Source organism: Oncorhynchus gorbuscha, linkage group LG25 (genome assembly GCF_021184085.1).
Source record: "Oncorhynchus gorbuscha isolate QuinsamMale2020 ecotype Even-year linkage group LG25, OgorEven_v1.0, whole genome shotgun sequence".
NCBI classification, from domain to species: Eukaryota; Metazoa; Chordata; class Actinopteri; order Salmoniformes; family Salmonidae; genus Oncorhynchus; species Oncorhynchus gorbuscha.
Genome location: NC_060197.1, coordinates 22,896,292 through 22,911,164, shown reverse-complemented (window position 1 = coordinate 22,911,164; position 14,873 = coordinate 22,896,292). Strand labels below are relative to the sequence as shown.

The window sequence follows — 14,873 nt, the reverse complement described above, 5'->3', positions numbered from 1 at the left end:
ACAAAAACAATAAACGTGGAATGAACGAAACCCAAAACAGTACCGTGTGGTGAAAAACACAGACACGGAAACAAACACACAGTGAAACCCAGGCTACCTAAGTATGATTCTCAATCAGAGACAACTAATGACACCTGCCTCTGATTGAGAACCATACTAGGCCGAAACATAGAAATACCCAAATCATAGAAAAACAAACAGACTGTCCACCCCAACTCACACCCTGACCATACTAAATAATGACAAAAGAAAGGAAATAAAGGTCAGAACGTGACAGTACCCCCCCCAAAGGTGCGGACTCCAGCCGCAAAACCTTAACCTATAGGGGAGGGTCTGGGTGGGCGTCTGTCCGGGGTGGCGGCTCTGGCGCGGGACGCGGACCCCACTTCACCATCGTCTTAGTCCGCCTTATTGCCCGCCTCTGTGGTTTTCTAACCATGGCAACCCTTCTCAATGACCCCACTGGACAGAGGGGCAGCTCGGGACAGAGGGGCGGAAGCTCTGGATCCTCTAGGCTGAGGGGCTCTGGCACCTCTGGGCTGAGGGGCTCTGGGCTGAGGGGCTCTGGGCTGAGGGGCTCTGGGCTGAGGGGCTCTGGCGCCTCTGGGCTGAGGGGCTCTGGGCTGAGGGGCTCCGGCGCCTCTGAGCTGAGGGGCTCCGGCGCCTCTGGGCTGAGGGGCCTCTGGGCTGAGGTGCTTCGGACAGGCGGGAGACTCCGGCAGCGCCGGACAGGCGGGACCACCTGTAGGGAGGAAACAGAGAGACAGCCTGGTGCGTGGGGCTGCCACAGGACCCACCAGGCTGGGGAGACTTCCAGGAGGCCTGGTGTTAGGAGGAGGCACCTGAAGGACCGGGCTGTGGGGGAGCACTGGAGCTCTAGTGCGCAGCTTTGGCACCACTACCCGAGGCTGGATCACTACTCTAGCCCGGACCCTCCAGAGTGCAGGCACAGGTTGAACCGGGCTGTGGGTAAGCACGGGAGATCTAGTGCTTACTACGCGCACCTGTCCCTTAGGCTCCAGTCCCACATTTGCCCGGCACGAGTGGAGCGCAGGCATAGGACGCACTGCACCCTCCTAGTGCCCCGGAGACACAGCACGCAGAGCCGGCGCAGGATACCCTGGCCCGAAACGGCGTACCGGCGACCAGACATGCTGAGCAGGCACCATACGCCCTGGCTGGATGCCCACACTCGCATGACACTCTCGGGGGGGGGCTGCCCTATAGCGCACCGAGCTATGGGCACGTACTGGCGACACCGTGCGCTTAATCGCATAAAACGGAGCCTGACCAGTAACGCGCTTCTTATAATAAGCACGAGGAGTGAGCTCAGGTCTGCTACCTGGCTTAGCCCCACACCTCGTGTGCCGCCCCCAATTTTTTGGGGGGGCTGCCTCTCGTACCTGTCGCACTGCCGTGCTGCCTCCTCATATCGCTGCCTCCAGCTCTGCTTTCCCCAGCCTGTGCCCAGGGTCCCTCTCCATTCAAAATCTCCTCCCATGTCCAGGAGTCCTGTGATGCTGGCCGCTGTTGTTGCTGCTGCTGCTGTCATCGCTGGTCTTTTTCCACGCCGCTTGGTCCTTGGTTGGTGGGTGTTTCTGTAAGGGATTTCCTCCTCTTCTCCCAAAGAGGAGAGGCGAAAAGGATCGGAGGACCAATATGCGGCGTGGTAAGTGTCCATGGTTCTTTTAATACGAAAATGTACACATGAACAACTGAATACAAAAACATTAAACGCGGAATGAACAAAACCCAAACCAGTACCGTGTGGTGAAAAACACAGACACGGAAACAAACACCCACAAACACACAGTGAAACCCAGGCTACCTAAGTATGATTCTCAATCAGAGACAACTAATGACACCTGCCTCTGATTGAGAACCATACTTGGCCGAAACATAGAAATACCCAAATCATAGAAAAACAAACATAGATTGCCTGTCACGCTTTGGTCATTGTAATTTGTGTTTTTGTTATATGTTTGGGTAGGCCAGGGTGTGACATGGGTTTATATGTTGTTTTCGTATTGGGGTTTGTATTAGTTGGGATCGCGGCTGATTAGGGGTGTTGTTAGGCTTGGTTGCCTGAGGCGATTCTCAATCAGAGTCAGGTGCTTATCGTTGTCTCTGATTGGGAACCGTATTTAGGGAGCCATGGTTTCGCTTTGTATTTCGTGGGTGATTGTTCCTGTCTTTGTGTAGTGTTCACCAGATAGGCTGTAATTAGTTTCACGTTCCGTTTGTTGTTTTCGTCTTTCAGTTATTTCATGTACCGTCATTTCTTTCATTAAAGTCATGAGTAACCAACACGCTGCATTTCGGTCCGACTCTCTTTCTTCAACAGACGAACGCCGTTACACTGCCCACCCCAACTCACGCCCTGACCATACTAAATAATGACAAAACAAAGGAAATAAAGGTCAGAATGTGACAGGTAGTGTATATTCAAAAATATGCTTTTAAAAAAACGGATCTACCAATAGGTGCCCTTCTTTGCGAACCATTGGAAAACCTCCCTGGTCTTTATGGTTGAATCTGTGCTTGAAATTCACTGCTCGACCGAGGGGCCTTACAGATAATTGTATGTGTGGGGTACAAAGATGGGTAGTCTTTTAAAAATCATGTTAAACACTATTACTGGTCCATGCAACTTATTATGTGATTTGTTAAGCACATTTTTACCCCTGAACTTATTTTGACTTGCCACAACAAAAGGTTTGAACACTTGACTCAAGACATTTCAGCTTTTCATTTTTAATGAATTTGTAAACTCTTCAAAAAACACAATTCCACTTTGACATTATGGGGCATAGTATGTAGATCGGCGACACAAAATCTCAATTTAATCCATTTTAAATTCAGGTTGTAACACAATTTTTTTTTTTGGGGGGGTGTTCTGTGTGTGGAATCCAGAATGTTCTGCGGGTTCTTTGTGTCGTTCTTATTAGAATGACATCTTGAGGCTGCTACTCACTAACATCATGGGACGTGGAATGGGTGTCAATGTGATGCATGTTGGACAAAGGGAGAAGGAGAGGGAGTGGAAGACTGTTGTTTAGATATGGTAATTTAAACTAGGCAATAATTTGGGCATGAAAAAGAAGGGAAGCCTCCAAAAAAACAAAAACAAGAGGAAAACCAGAACAAGAGACTGGGCAAGACCCATGTGGAATAAAAACATCAGACAACATTTTTTTTCTCTCCCATTTATACAGTTTATTATTTTAAATCAACAACAAAAAATATCAAGACAAAAAAAAAAAAAAATCACAGATAGTCGATTAACCTCTTTTCATGGCTTTTATAAGTCATTGTCCACCAGCCTGTGTGGTCCAAAAGGTAGGGGAAACTGTAATGGGGGTGCATCCTAATCATTTACAGACGCTTCCTTTCCTAGTCTCCCCTTTATCAGCATTAATCTGAAAGGATAGACATCGGATATGTGGAAGCCTATTTGCCACCTGTCCGTTTCTTTCAAATCTGTGTGAATGAAGGAAAGGAGACAAGGAGAAGAGGTGACTCTAGACTAATGCATCTTTATAGAGTGTGGTGATTCTATGATAGTGGCTTCCACTTTAAGTTAGGCTGTGTTCTTTACCTTGTGATATGGTAATACAGATCAAACAGGTTATATTGTTGTTTTGGATTATGCAATGTTGACAATGTCTAAGTCTATGGATATATTGCCTGTGAACAAAGATATTACAGTACAGTAGAAGGACCAAGATGATGAACTTTGACCTCACAGGTATGGGCACTGCCAGAGTGAGAGAGGGTGTGTGTGTGTGTGTGTGTGTGTGTGTGTGTGTGTGTGTGTGTGTGTGTGTGTGTGTGTGTGTGTGTGTGTGTGTGTGTGTGTGTGTGTGTGTGTGTAGGTGTGTGTGTGTGTGTGGAACAGTATCTTGCAATGGTGTGTGTATTTTGAATGTTCAAAATCCACTTTCAAAAGAAGCCTTGGCAATCGGGGTACCAGGACTCGAGTTATGTCAAAAACATAACAAATATGTAATAACATTGTAATACACAGTATTACTGGGAAAAAAACTACACTAATTGTATTGTCTTGCATATTTCAAACAAATTACAATAAGGTTATTCTAGTGTAAAACAGATTTTATTTTGTGAACTATAATTTCAATGTTTTTTGCAGCATTTATGTGTGTTTGTTTATAATTTTGGGATAATTTATGTACAAAGGGAATCTGTAGACTTAAGCTGCAGAAAAGAAGTATAAATATGTGTACTTCTCTTTTGTGTATGATACAGTTTACCAAAAACATATTTTACAAAATAGTTTACTATGTACAAGCCCCCACACTCCCCCGTTCACGATCAAAATAGTGATGACAATTTACCATGGAAATAATGGCGATTGGCTGTCTTTCCCTGTATATTCATATTCCATTGGCTCAAAGACATTATGTGAGAGCAGGAGCTAATTGGATTGGTTAATCTGGAATCTTTCTTTTTCGCTGTGCTTCCAAATCACACCAAAATACTTTGAAACAAAATTCAATTTAGTACAGACCACAACATTGCACTGAAAAACATTGGACCAATTGCATGCTGGAGGACATTGATTTCATCCAATCACAGTGTGTTTTATACACCTATCCCCTTTGTTAGGAGAAATCCCTACAGGGGAGAGGATTTCAAATAACTTCCTTAAGTCCACTGTCCGAGTAACAGACACAGAAACAGCCAATGAAAATGTTTGGACTCCACTACTCTGCCACCCTCAGCGGACCGACGAAAACCAGATAAATACGCCTGTGACGCGACTTCCGCTTTAGGACGTTAACGAGGCGACACTCCATCTTCACATCTACTGGATAGGTCGAACAGCAGAAGATAAAATGTACTGTCGGTGGCTGTTTTTCTTGACAGGACCAGAATGTGGAGCATCTCGCTCTTTTACTCCCGCTACGCGAGGTTACTACTCTGCTGCTAGCTCTTTGGAGGTAGAAGCTTCAGCTTCTGTTTCCCAGCATTATGAGGATCCATATGTTCCCTGTGTTCCGTTTAGGGCCATTCCCTCTTTCCAAAATGGCAACCGATGATATCGGACAGCGGACTTGTGGGGGAGTGGAACCATTTTGGGTATCGTGGGAGTTTGAAGTTTGGGTTGGACGGCTGGGAATTGGTTGGCTTTGTAGTGCATCACTCCGACACAACCAATCACATTCATTCAAAAACGTCCACTCAGGTAGAAGCTTCTAGAAAGGTACACACCTTGTTATAAACCTTCATAAGCCTGTAATAAACCCTTTCCCTGTCACACCCCAGAACCACATCACTTCTATACAGCTGAGAGGTCAACAAACTGACCCCTAACCCCTGAACTATAATCTCTCACCTTTGACCCCCCTCCTATGAGTTCTGCTCCAGGTACTCGTCTATCATAGTCAGGTTGTTCAGCCAGTCTTCATTGGACCCCACCAGAGTGTCAATAAAGTCTACCTCCCCTCCTCCTCCACCTCCTCCCGGCCTACCCCCCATCCCCCCATTGCTCTGCCCCTGCTGACTGTATTCATATGGGGGTAGTTTGTGTCCGGGGTTCCCCTGTCCTGGTCCATATCCAGGCCCATGGGGGTGTTGATGCTGGTGTGGATGAGAATGCGGGTGTTTTGCGATGGCGGCCCCAGAGGCAGGGTAGCTTGGTGGGGCCATGCCGTGGCCTGGGTGGATCATACCAAGAGGACCGGGCTTCATCCCGGCCAGGGCAGAGAGGGGTCCCCTGGGTCGCATACCGGCCTGGAGCCCCTGGTGGACCATGGAGGGTAGGGGCTGCCCTGCCACGGAGACACCCAGCTTCTGCATCAGTCTGCTAGGTAAGGAAGGCACCCCGACCCCCTGGTTGGAGGGTAACGACGGAGGTCCTTGGTGGGGGGCGAAATTGTTCCCACCGCCACTGCCCCCGGGCATCCCCGACCGCAATGCCTGCTGGGTAAACTGGGCGTTAGGGTTCTGACTGCAACTTCCGTTTGAGGCCCCGCCCCCTCCAGGAAAAACATGCCCACGCGGCTGCTGGTGATTGGCCGACTGGTCCATGTGGGAGTCACCGCAAGGCATGCACTGCTGCAGGGCGTTCACTACCCCCCCCTGTTGCTGCGGAGGCCACATTGCAGTCTGTTGTTGTTGTTGTTGTTGTTGATGAGCTTGCTGGGCGGTGAACATCATTCGTGGGAGTGGCGCCCCTCCACCACCATGATGCAGAGCCTGGCGTAGATGCTGTGGGTGCTGGGGGTGACCAGGTGGTAACCCCGTCCCGGGCCCTGACCCCCCTATTGTCATCCCTGTCCTGGACACCTGCTGCTGCATCCCTGGCCTTGGAGGACCAGCCAGACCGCCCATTCCCATCATGCCGTGCGGTAACTGTGGTTGTCTCATTGGCATACCACCGGCACCAACAAACTCACCCACCTGTAGACAACAGCAAGGAAAGTCAGGAGAGTGCAAGGGAAACACACATACAAAACCACAACAATTACTGGCTTGTTTGAGATAGACAAGTTTCTGCTATGCAGGGCCAATGCGCAAAGTCTATCTTACCTGTGGAGGGTGGTAGAGGGAGTGCTTGGAACCTGGAGGCCCACCCATGAAGCCTCCTATTGGGCGGCCCACTTGGGTGAGAGATCCTGGGGGTCCGGGGTGGCCTGGATGGCCAGGGGGAAGGGAGAGGCGGCCGGGCCCAGAAGGGAGCGGACCTCCGAGGGATAGTTGGGGACCGCCCATGGGGTAGCCTCCGCCGCCACCACCACAATCTGGGGGGAGAGGCCGACCACCACCTAGAGAGAGGAGACAGGGTTGGAGAAGAGAGTAAGGATGAGAACATCCATACTTCTGATTTCATTTCATGTTGAGTTGGAACGCTGCCTGTGTTCTGGTGGTATTGAAAGCCAAGATTGTTACTGGAATCCATACATTTTCCCTGACACCTAAAAGTACTGTCCTGAATGCTCAGCAGGACCGGAAAATGATCCAATTCACACACTTATCAATAGAACATCCCTGGTCATCCCTACTGCCTCTGATCTGGCGGACTCACTAAACACACACACTTAGTTTGGAGAAGATAGCCCCTTTTGCTTAACAGAAGGAATTTGAAATTATTATACTTTTATTTTTGACACATAGGTAGTATATTACATTTACTTAATGATACTCAAGCATACTTTAAAACCAAATACTTTTTGACTTTTACTCAAGTAGTATTTTACTGGGTGACTTTCATTTTTACTTGAGTCATTTTTTATTCAGGTATCTTTACTTTTACTCAATGACAACAAGAGTACTTTTTTCACCACTGTTTGACTGTACCTGTAAACGGTGGCCCCTGCTGACACTCAGCCATCTGTGGTCCGTTCATCTGCTCCATCTGCCTCTTCTGCTCCTGGAGAACACAAACGGCACAGTCTATGGGTTACCTAGGCTACTTACACAGAGACCCTGGCCACAACTTGCAATGGATCACACATTCTTCAAAAACCCAATCTCTCTCTCTCTCTCTCTCCCCTCACCCCTCCCTCTGTCTCTCTCCCCTCATCCCTCCGTCTCTCTCCCCTCATCCCTCCCTCCCTCTCTCTCTCTCTTCCTGTTTGTCTCTCTCTCTCTCTCTCTCTCTCTCTCCCCTCATCCCTCCCTCGCTCCCTCTCTTCCTGTTTGTCTCTGTCTCTCTCTCCCCTCATCCCTTCCTCGCTCCCTCTCTCTCTCTTCCTGTTTGTCTCTGTCTCTCTCCCCTCATCCCTCCCTCCCTCTCTCTTCCTGTTTGTCTCTGTCTCTCTCCCCTCATCCCTCCCTCCCTCTCTCTTCCTGTTTGTCTCTGTCTCTCTCTCCCCTCATCCCTCCCTCTCTCTCTCTCTTCCTGTTGTCTCTGTCTCTCTCCCTTCATCCCTCCCTCTCTCTCTCTCTCTTCCTGTTTGTCTCTGTCTCTCTCCCCTCATCCCTCCCTCGCTCCCTCTCTCTCTTCCTGTTTGTCTCTGTCTCTCTCCCCTCATCCCTCCCTCTCTCTCTCTCTCTTCCTGTTTGTCTCTGTCTCTCTCCCCTCATCCCTCCCTCAGTCACTACCTGTTGGAGGTGTTTCCTCATGAGCTGGCTCTTCAGCAGCAGGTTGTAGTTGGTGGTGGTCTGGGCTGGACGGGGGACTGAGGGGTCCTGGAGACGAGAGACCATGCCTGGGGTCTGCTCCTGGAGAGAGAGAGAGGGAGGGAGGGAGGGAGGGAGGGGGAGGGAGGGAGGGAGGGGGAGGGAGGGAGGGAGGGAGGGAGGGAGGGAAAATGGTCAGAAAAATGTTTTCCGTCATCGATCTGCAAGAGCATCAGGACAGAAACGCACACAAGATTTGATTCTGGGTTCTGAGATAAATGGCACAGCCAAACTAGTGGTTTCCCTGCCAAAGCTATTTGTTGGTGTTGGCCATTTATACAGTCCCCAATCAGTCGTTCCCCCGTCCCTCCCTCCAACCCTCCTTCTCTCACTCCCTCCACCCCCCCATCCCTTTCTCCCCCGGTTATCACAAAGCCAGCACATTCCAAAGATGCATAGCCTTTCGCTGCCGCCACCACGCGCACACACACACACACACACACACACACACACACACACACACACACACACACACACACACACACACACACACACACACACACACACACACACACACACACACACACACACACACACACACACACACACAAAGCTCTTCCCGTCACCATGCATCTCACTTGGGGTTGATGGAAGGCTTAAATGGAAAAAGGGGAGAAGGACGGAGAGATAGACACACTTCTCCTTCCCTCCACTCCTCTCTTCTCTTCACTGAAATACTGTCGAGCCATTACGCTCTCTCCTTCCTTTCGCTTTCCCTATGGCTCCCTCTCGTTCCTCCTCTTTCTGTGTATTCTCAGCTTTTCTCGGGCTCCTCATCTGTGTAAAGCATATACATTGTTTACGGCTTTTACCTCAAGCGATAAAGGCTAGCGCCAGGCTGTCAACAAACAGAGCTACCGGACCCATCTTGTAACAGCTTTGGCCATGGACATTGAAGACATTGATTGTGTTGGTAGGCAGGTCAGGTGTGTGTGTGTGTGTGTGTGTGTGTGTGTGTGTGTGTGTGTGTGTGTGTGTGCGTGCGTGCGTGCGTGCGTGCGTGTGTGTGTGTGTGTGTGTGTGGCTAGAAGGTGTTAAAGGCCATGTCAGACCTACACGTCTCTTTTATTGTCTCCTCCTCACCCTAACAGACAGACTATCACCGCAGGTTCACCTCCTCACTAACATGGAAATCAGCTCCAAAACAGTATGCGTAATGAATACATATAAACCATAGACGCATACACCGAGAGCTGTGTGTGTGTGTGTGTATGTGTGCAAGAGAGCTTGTGTGTGTGTGTGTGAGAGAGAGCGCTTGTGTGTGTGTGTGTGTATGTGTGTGTGTGTGTATGTGTGTGTGTGAGAGAGAGCGCTTGTGTGTGTGTGTGTGTGTGTGTGTGTGTGTGTGTGTGTGTGTGTGTGTGTGTGTGTGTGTGTGTGTGTGTGTGTGTGTGTGTGTGTGTGTGTGTGTGTGTGTGTGGGTGTCACTACAGAGATGCGATACATGCTGCTTTTACAACAGTGATTACACATGCAGCTGGAAGCATTTGCATATAGAATTTCTCTCTGTGTGTGTGTGTGTGTGTGTGTGTGTGTGTGTGTGTGTGTGTGTGTGTGTGTGTGTGTGTGTGTGTGTGTGTGTGTGTGTGTGTGTGTGTGTGTGTGTGTGTGTGTGTGTGTGTGTGTGTGTGTGTATGCGAGTACACGTGTGTACTTGTGTATCAGCAGTAGTCCAATCTACAATGAGTGTATGTGTGTGGAAAATTAACCAGCAGTAATCCTGTCTACCATGGTGTAGTGTGTGTGTGCACACCCGTGTGTGTGTCTACCCCTAGAGGGAGTATCAGGCCTCTCTTGCAGTGGAAATGAATGACATGTCAGCAGCAGTGCTGGTAATAGCTATTGATCCAACCTACATAACCTCTCAGAGAGAGAGAGACAGAGAGAGGGCTAGATAGAGAGAAGCGAGAGATGGGGCTAGAGGGAGAGAGAGAGAGGGGGCTAGATAGAGAGAAGAGAGAGATGGGGCTAGATAGAGAGAAGAGAGAGATGGGGCTAGAGAGAGAGAGAGAGAGAGAGAGAGAGAGAGAGGGCTAGATAGAGAGAGAGAGAGAGAGGAGAGAGAGAGAGAGAGAGAGAGAGAGAGAGAGAGAGAGAGAGAGAGAGAGAGAGAGAGAGAGAGAGAGAGAGAGAGAGAGAGAGAGAGAGAGAGAGGGCTAGATAGAGAGAGAGAGGGCTAGATAGAGAGAGAGAGGGCTAGATAGAGAGAGGGAGAGGGCTAGATAGAGAGGGCTAGAGAGAGAGAGAGAGAGAGAGAGAGAGAGAGAGAGAGAGAGAGAGAGAGAGAGAGAGAGGGCTAGAGAGAGAGAGGGCTAGATAGAGAGAGAGAGAGAGAGAGAGAGAGGGCTAGATAGATAGAGAGAGAGAGAGAGAGAGAGAGAGAGAGAGAGAGAGAGAGAGAGAGAGAGAGAGGGCTAGATAGAGAGAGAGGGGGGGTGAAGGGGAGTGAGAAAGAGAAAGCGGGTAGAGAGTGAATAGGGGTGTAGAGAGCTGGAGACAGAGAGAAGGGAGAATAAGAGAAAGATGGATGCAGGTAAGGGGTAGAGAGGGAAGGGATAGAGAGGGATGGGGTAGAGAGAGAGAGAGAGAGAGAGAGAGAGAGAGAGAGGCAGCTTTATTAATTGATACTAAGATAATAGATTTGGCTTGTTTTGATATCTGATTGTAATAATGAAATACCGTATTGTCACTTGGGGTAATATACCATGATGTGTGAACATACGGAGGTGGGCCAATGCTGGAAAGAAATCAATCAATCATGTTTTGTTCAATATCACCCTAAAACTAGGCAACCTCTATGGGAGGCTCATACACTTCCAACGACAACCAGTAGATGGCAGAGCAACACTCTCTCTCCTCATCAGCTACTAACCCTCTGATCCATCCAGGAGTGGAATGCAATGCACCATGGGTCGCCGGCGGCAACAGAATCTGTTATCTGGGGTAGCTAGGCTGCTGCTGGTACAAATGAGAGAATTTCAATGTTGCTTTTAGTCTCTCTCTCTCTCACTCTCAGTCCTTTTCTTCTCTCTATCATACACACCCTCTCTCTCGCTCTGCCTCTCTGCCCTGTTCTCTCTCTCTCTCTCTCTCTCTCTCTCTCTCTCTCTCTCTCTCTCTCTCTCTCTCTCTCTCTCTCTCTCTCTCTCTCTCTCTCTCTCTCCTCTCTCTCTCTCTCTCTCTCTCTCTCTCTCTCTCTCTCTCTCTCTCTCTCTCTCTCTCTCTCTCTCTCTCTCTCACTCACTCCAGGCCAGTGTTGTCACCTTCCCTCCCTTTCCGCAGACATTTGGCCAAACCAAACAAAGCTTCACCCTCTCCCTATTCAAACCCATTGTGTGTGTGTGTGTGTGTGTGTGTGTGTGTGTGTGTGTGTGTGTGTGTGTGTGTGTGTGTGTGTGTGTGTGTGTGTGTGTGTGTGTGTGTGTGTGTGTGTGTGTGTGTGTGTGTGTGCGTACGTGCGACACTTTCTCTAAAGGCAGTACACAAGGGACAACAGAACCGAGGATGGTCACGCCCAAGCATTTGCCAGAAGCCTATCTAGCTTGTGTTCAACACCGATAGGCGTAGAGGCTATTGTAATATTATCATTACAGGTTATCACCAACACCCTGGGCCTCAATTCGACAGTGTCATAGAATTCTTCTGTGTACTTCTGGCTGGATACAAATGAATGTATTTTTTAAATGGTGCACGTCGTATAGTCAAATACTGTACAGAAAATCCTATTCAGCACTTCAGAAAGAACAGTTTTGAAATGTGTATAGTGTATTTTTTGCTATTGGATTACATGGCCTATCAATATCTGATGTATTGGTGACTGAACAAAATGTTCTCATGGTATTTCACGGGAAAACGTGTCAAACCCCAATAAATCAAAGGTTCTGAACATAAGACGGGGAGAACGACAAGTGTTTTCTGTTTAGAGTTGTGTACATAGAGTTCTGAAAATATACCACTTACATCAGAAAAATGTTCCAAAGTGATTCGATTTTTCTTTTTACCGGGCTACTGTACTGTAGCCTACTAGTATTGCAGAGTGTTGTGTGAGTGACATTGAGCCAACATAAACTCTCTCTCTCTCTCTCTCTCTCTCTCTCTCTCTCTCTCTCTCTCTCTCTCTCTCTCTCTCTCTCTCTCTCTCTCTCTCTCTCTCTCTCTCTCTCTCTCTCTCTCTCTCTCTCTCTCTCTCTCTCTCTCTCTCTCTCCAGACAACATGCCTTGCTACCTTCTCACCACAGGCAGGAGAAACACTGGATAACCCACACACACCTTTCTCTCTCTCCCCTTTTCTCTCTCTCTCACTCCGCTGTCTGCAAGGGAATGTGTGTGTGTGTGTGTGTGACGAGCGTCTAGCTCTATACCGTGACAGGCAGTGTTTTAATCCACTTGCCATTCAAATGTGTGTTGAACAGATTAGGATAACATGTACTGTATTATTACAGTGTGGGGCATATCACACACACAGACACACACACGCACGCACGCGCACGCACGCACGCACGCACACGCACGCACACACACACGCACACACACACACACACACACACACACACACACACACACACACACACACACACACACACACACACACACACACACACACACACACACACACACACACACACACACACACACACACTGTGTCTGGGTATAGATGCTGCTGTATGTGTGTGTACGAGCATGGTGTGTGTGGGCTCTAAACAGGAGCAAACAGAGAGATTATGTTGAATATGTATGTTCTTGTTGTTTATTCAGCACCCAGTTTATACTGTCTGTCTCCACTACTCATGTCATTTTTCACCACAGTACAGAACTCTATAACCGAACAACAAGTATTTCTGCTTTCTGCAGGTTTCCCCCTTTGTCACTCTGATGTCACTCATTTTAAAATCAAAGTACAGTAGGCCTAGTCTCTGTATGGAACAGGAATGTATACACACCAACGCACCTCCAACTGAGGCAGGGGCAAGAAGAGGACGAGACGTGTGTGTGTGTGTGTGGCTGAGTGTATGTGTGTTCATGAGAAGCGTTTGAAGTCTGAATCTATTGTGTATAGGATCTGTGTAATTGGTTTTTGTTGTTGTTACAGTCTTGTCCCATTGCTGCAACTCCCGTACAGACTAGAGAGAGGCGAAGGTCGAGAGCCGATCGTCCTCCGATTTTTAAAATGTATTTAAATGTAACCTTTATTTTTAACGAGGCAAACACGACCCCTCCAAGCCACACCGCTTCTTGACACAATGCCCGCTTAACCCGGAAGCCACACGCACACACACGTGTAGTTATCCATATTAGATAAAACGATACTAAATATATTTACGTCACCAAATACCTGATTAAAACACTGTTTTGCAATGGTCTACAGTAGTCTGAACAGCACCCTCTAGGGTAGCACCATGGTGTAGCAGGAGGACAGCTATTTTCCACCCTCATCCAGCTACATTGACTTCAATACAAAACCTAGGAGGCACATGGTAATTATGACAACTTCCCGAAGGACGTCCTCCAACCAATCAAAGCTTTTGCTGTATGAACTGACATGTTGTTCATCCAATCCAAGGCTCAGAGAATGAACCTAGTACTACCATGTGTGATTTAGAAGCTTGGTGAGTTTGGTGACATATTTGGATATATTGAGATAGTGAATAGTGATAGTTGAGCATTTTTAGGATATTATTCCATTCAAACTAGTTTGTTTAAAATACAGTAGACGGAGGAGGTAGACTATATATTGTTTTCTTGGTTTTAGAACTTCATTTTTGTGTCAAGTTAGTGCCATTTACTTCAATTTGCCCTGCTAATGTCAGTAGCAGGTAGCTACTTGCTAGCTAGCCAGCTACCAGAGAGCAGTTTTCTCCACCACGATGGCAACAATAATTTAAGCTTTAAGCCGATATAAGACACTTATTTGTACATAAATGTTTAAAATCTATAATATTTATGGTTATTAATTTGAATTGTGCGCCCTCCAGTGTCCCCGGAAGTTGTCCCGCAAGCGGGACGCTTAGCCTTGATTCCGCGAATCGCAGATTTTAGAGTATCAACAAATGTCGGTACATAGAAGTGTCTTATATCGGCTGAAAGCTTACATTCTTGTTAATGTAACTGCACTGTCCAATTGTCAGTAACTATTACTGCAGAAAAATGCCATGCTATTGTTTGAGATGAGCTCCTAACAACAAAACACTTTTCTCACCGCGATAGGTTTGATAAATTCACCTCTGAAGGTGAAATGTGTACTGACATTCTGAAATCTTGCTCTGATTTATCATCCAAAGGGTCCCAGAGATAACATGAAGTGTCGTTTTGTTGGATAAAATCCTTTTTCATATCCTAAAAAGGTCCATATAGCATGCACAATCGATTCTGTATTTCCACTAAACTGTAAATCTCACCCCAAACGTTGTTTGAACAAGTCAAATCACGTTCGTATCTATTCCACAGAGATCCTAGAAGGTAACAATACTTCACTATTTCATTAGGGGTGTAGTATATCCTATAGGACACCATATTTGGTCAGAGAGTGACGCCTTCATGGCACGCCGATGACGCGGGCGGCCATCTCTTGAACAAATGTATCCTTGTCAAATAAGCACTAATCGGGGTCAAACAAAGCTAGCTAGATAGCCAAGGAGCTGGGCTTTACGGGAGTATCCAGAAGCCATATATCTTGTACGACAGCATGCCTTTTCATTTTAGACAAAAAATTATAAGGATATTCAGTTATG

The 14,873-nt window shown here is 47.7% G+C and overlaps 1 protein-coding gene across 1 annotated transcript in view; it reads right to left on the bottom strand.

Annotated features, from left to right (window-relative positions):
* Positions 1-2,956: 2,956 nt before the first annotated feature.
* Positions 2,957-14,873, bottom strand: part of LOC124013954 (trithorax group protein osa-like) — a 136,309-nt gene continuing 124,392 nt past the window's right edge. The window contains exons 3-6 of the mRNA XM_046328537.1: positions 8,068-8,187; positions 7,321-7,393; positions 6,553-6,788; positions 2,957-6,423 (exon numbers count right to left, since the gene is read on the bottom strand). Coding sequence (XP_046184493.1) covers positions 5,371-6,423; positions 6,553-6,788; positions 7,321-7,393; positions 8,068-8,187 — 1,482 coding nt within the window. The 3' untranslated portion in view covers positions 2,957-5,370. The remainder of the gene's footprint in view (positions 6,424-6,552; positions 6,789-7,320; positions 7,394-8,067; positions 8,188-14,873) is intronic.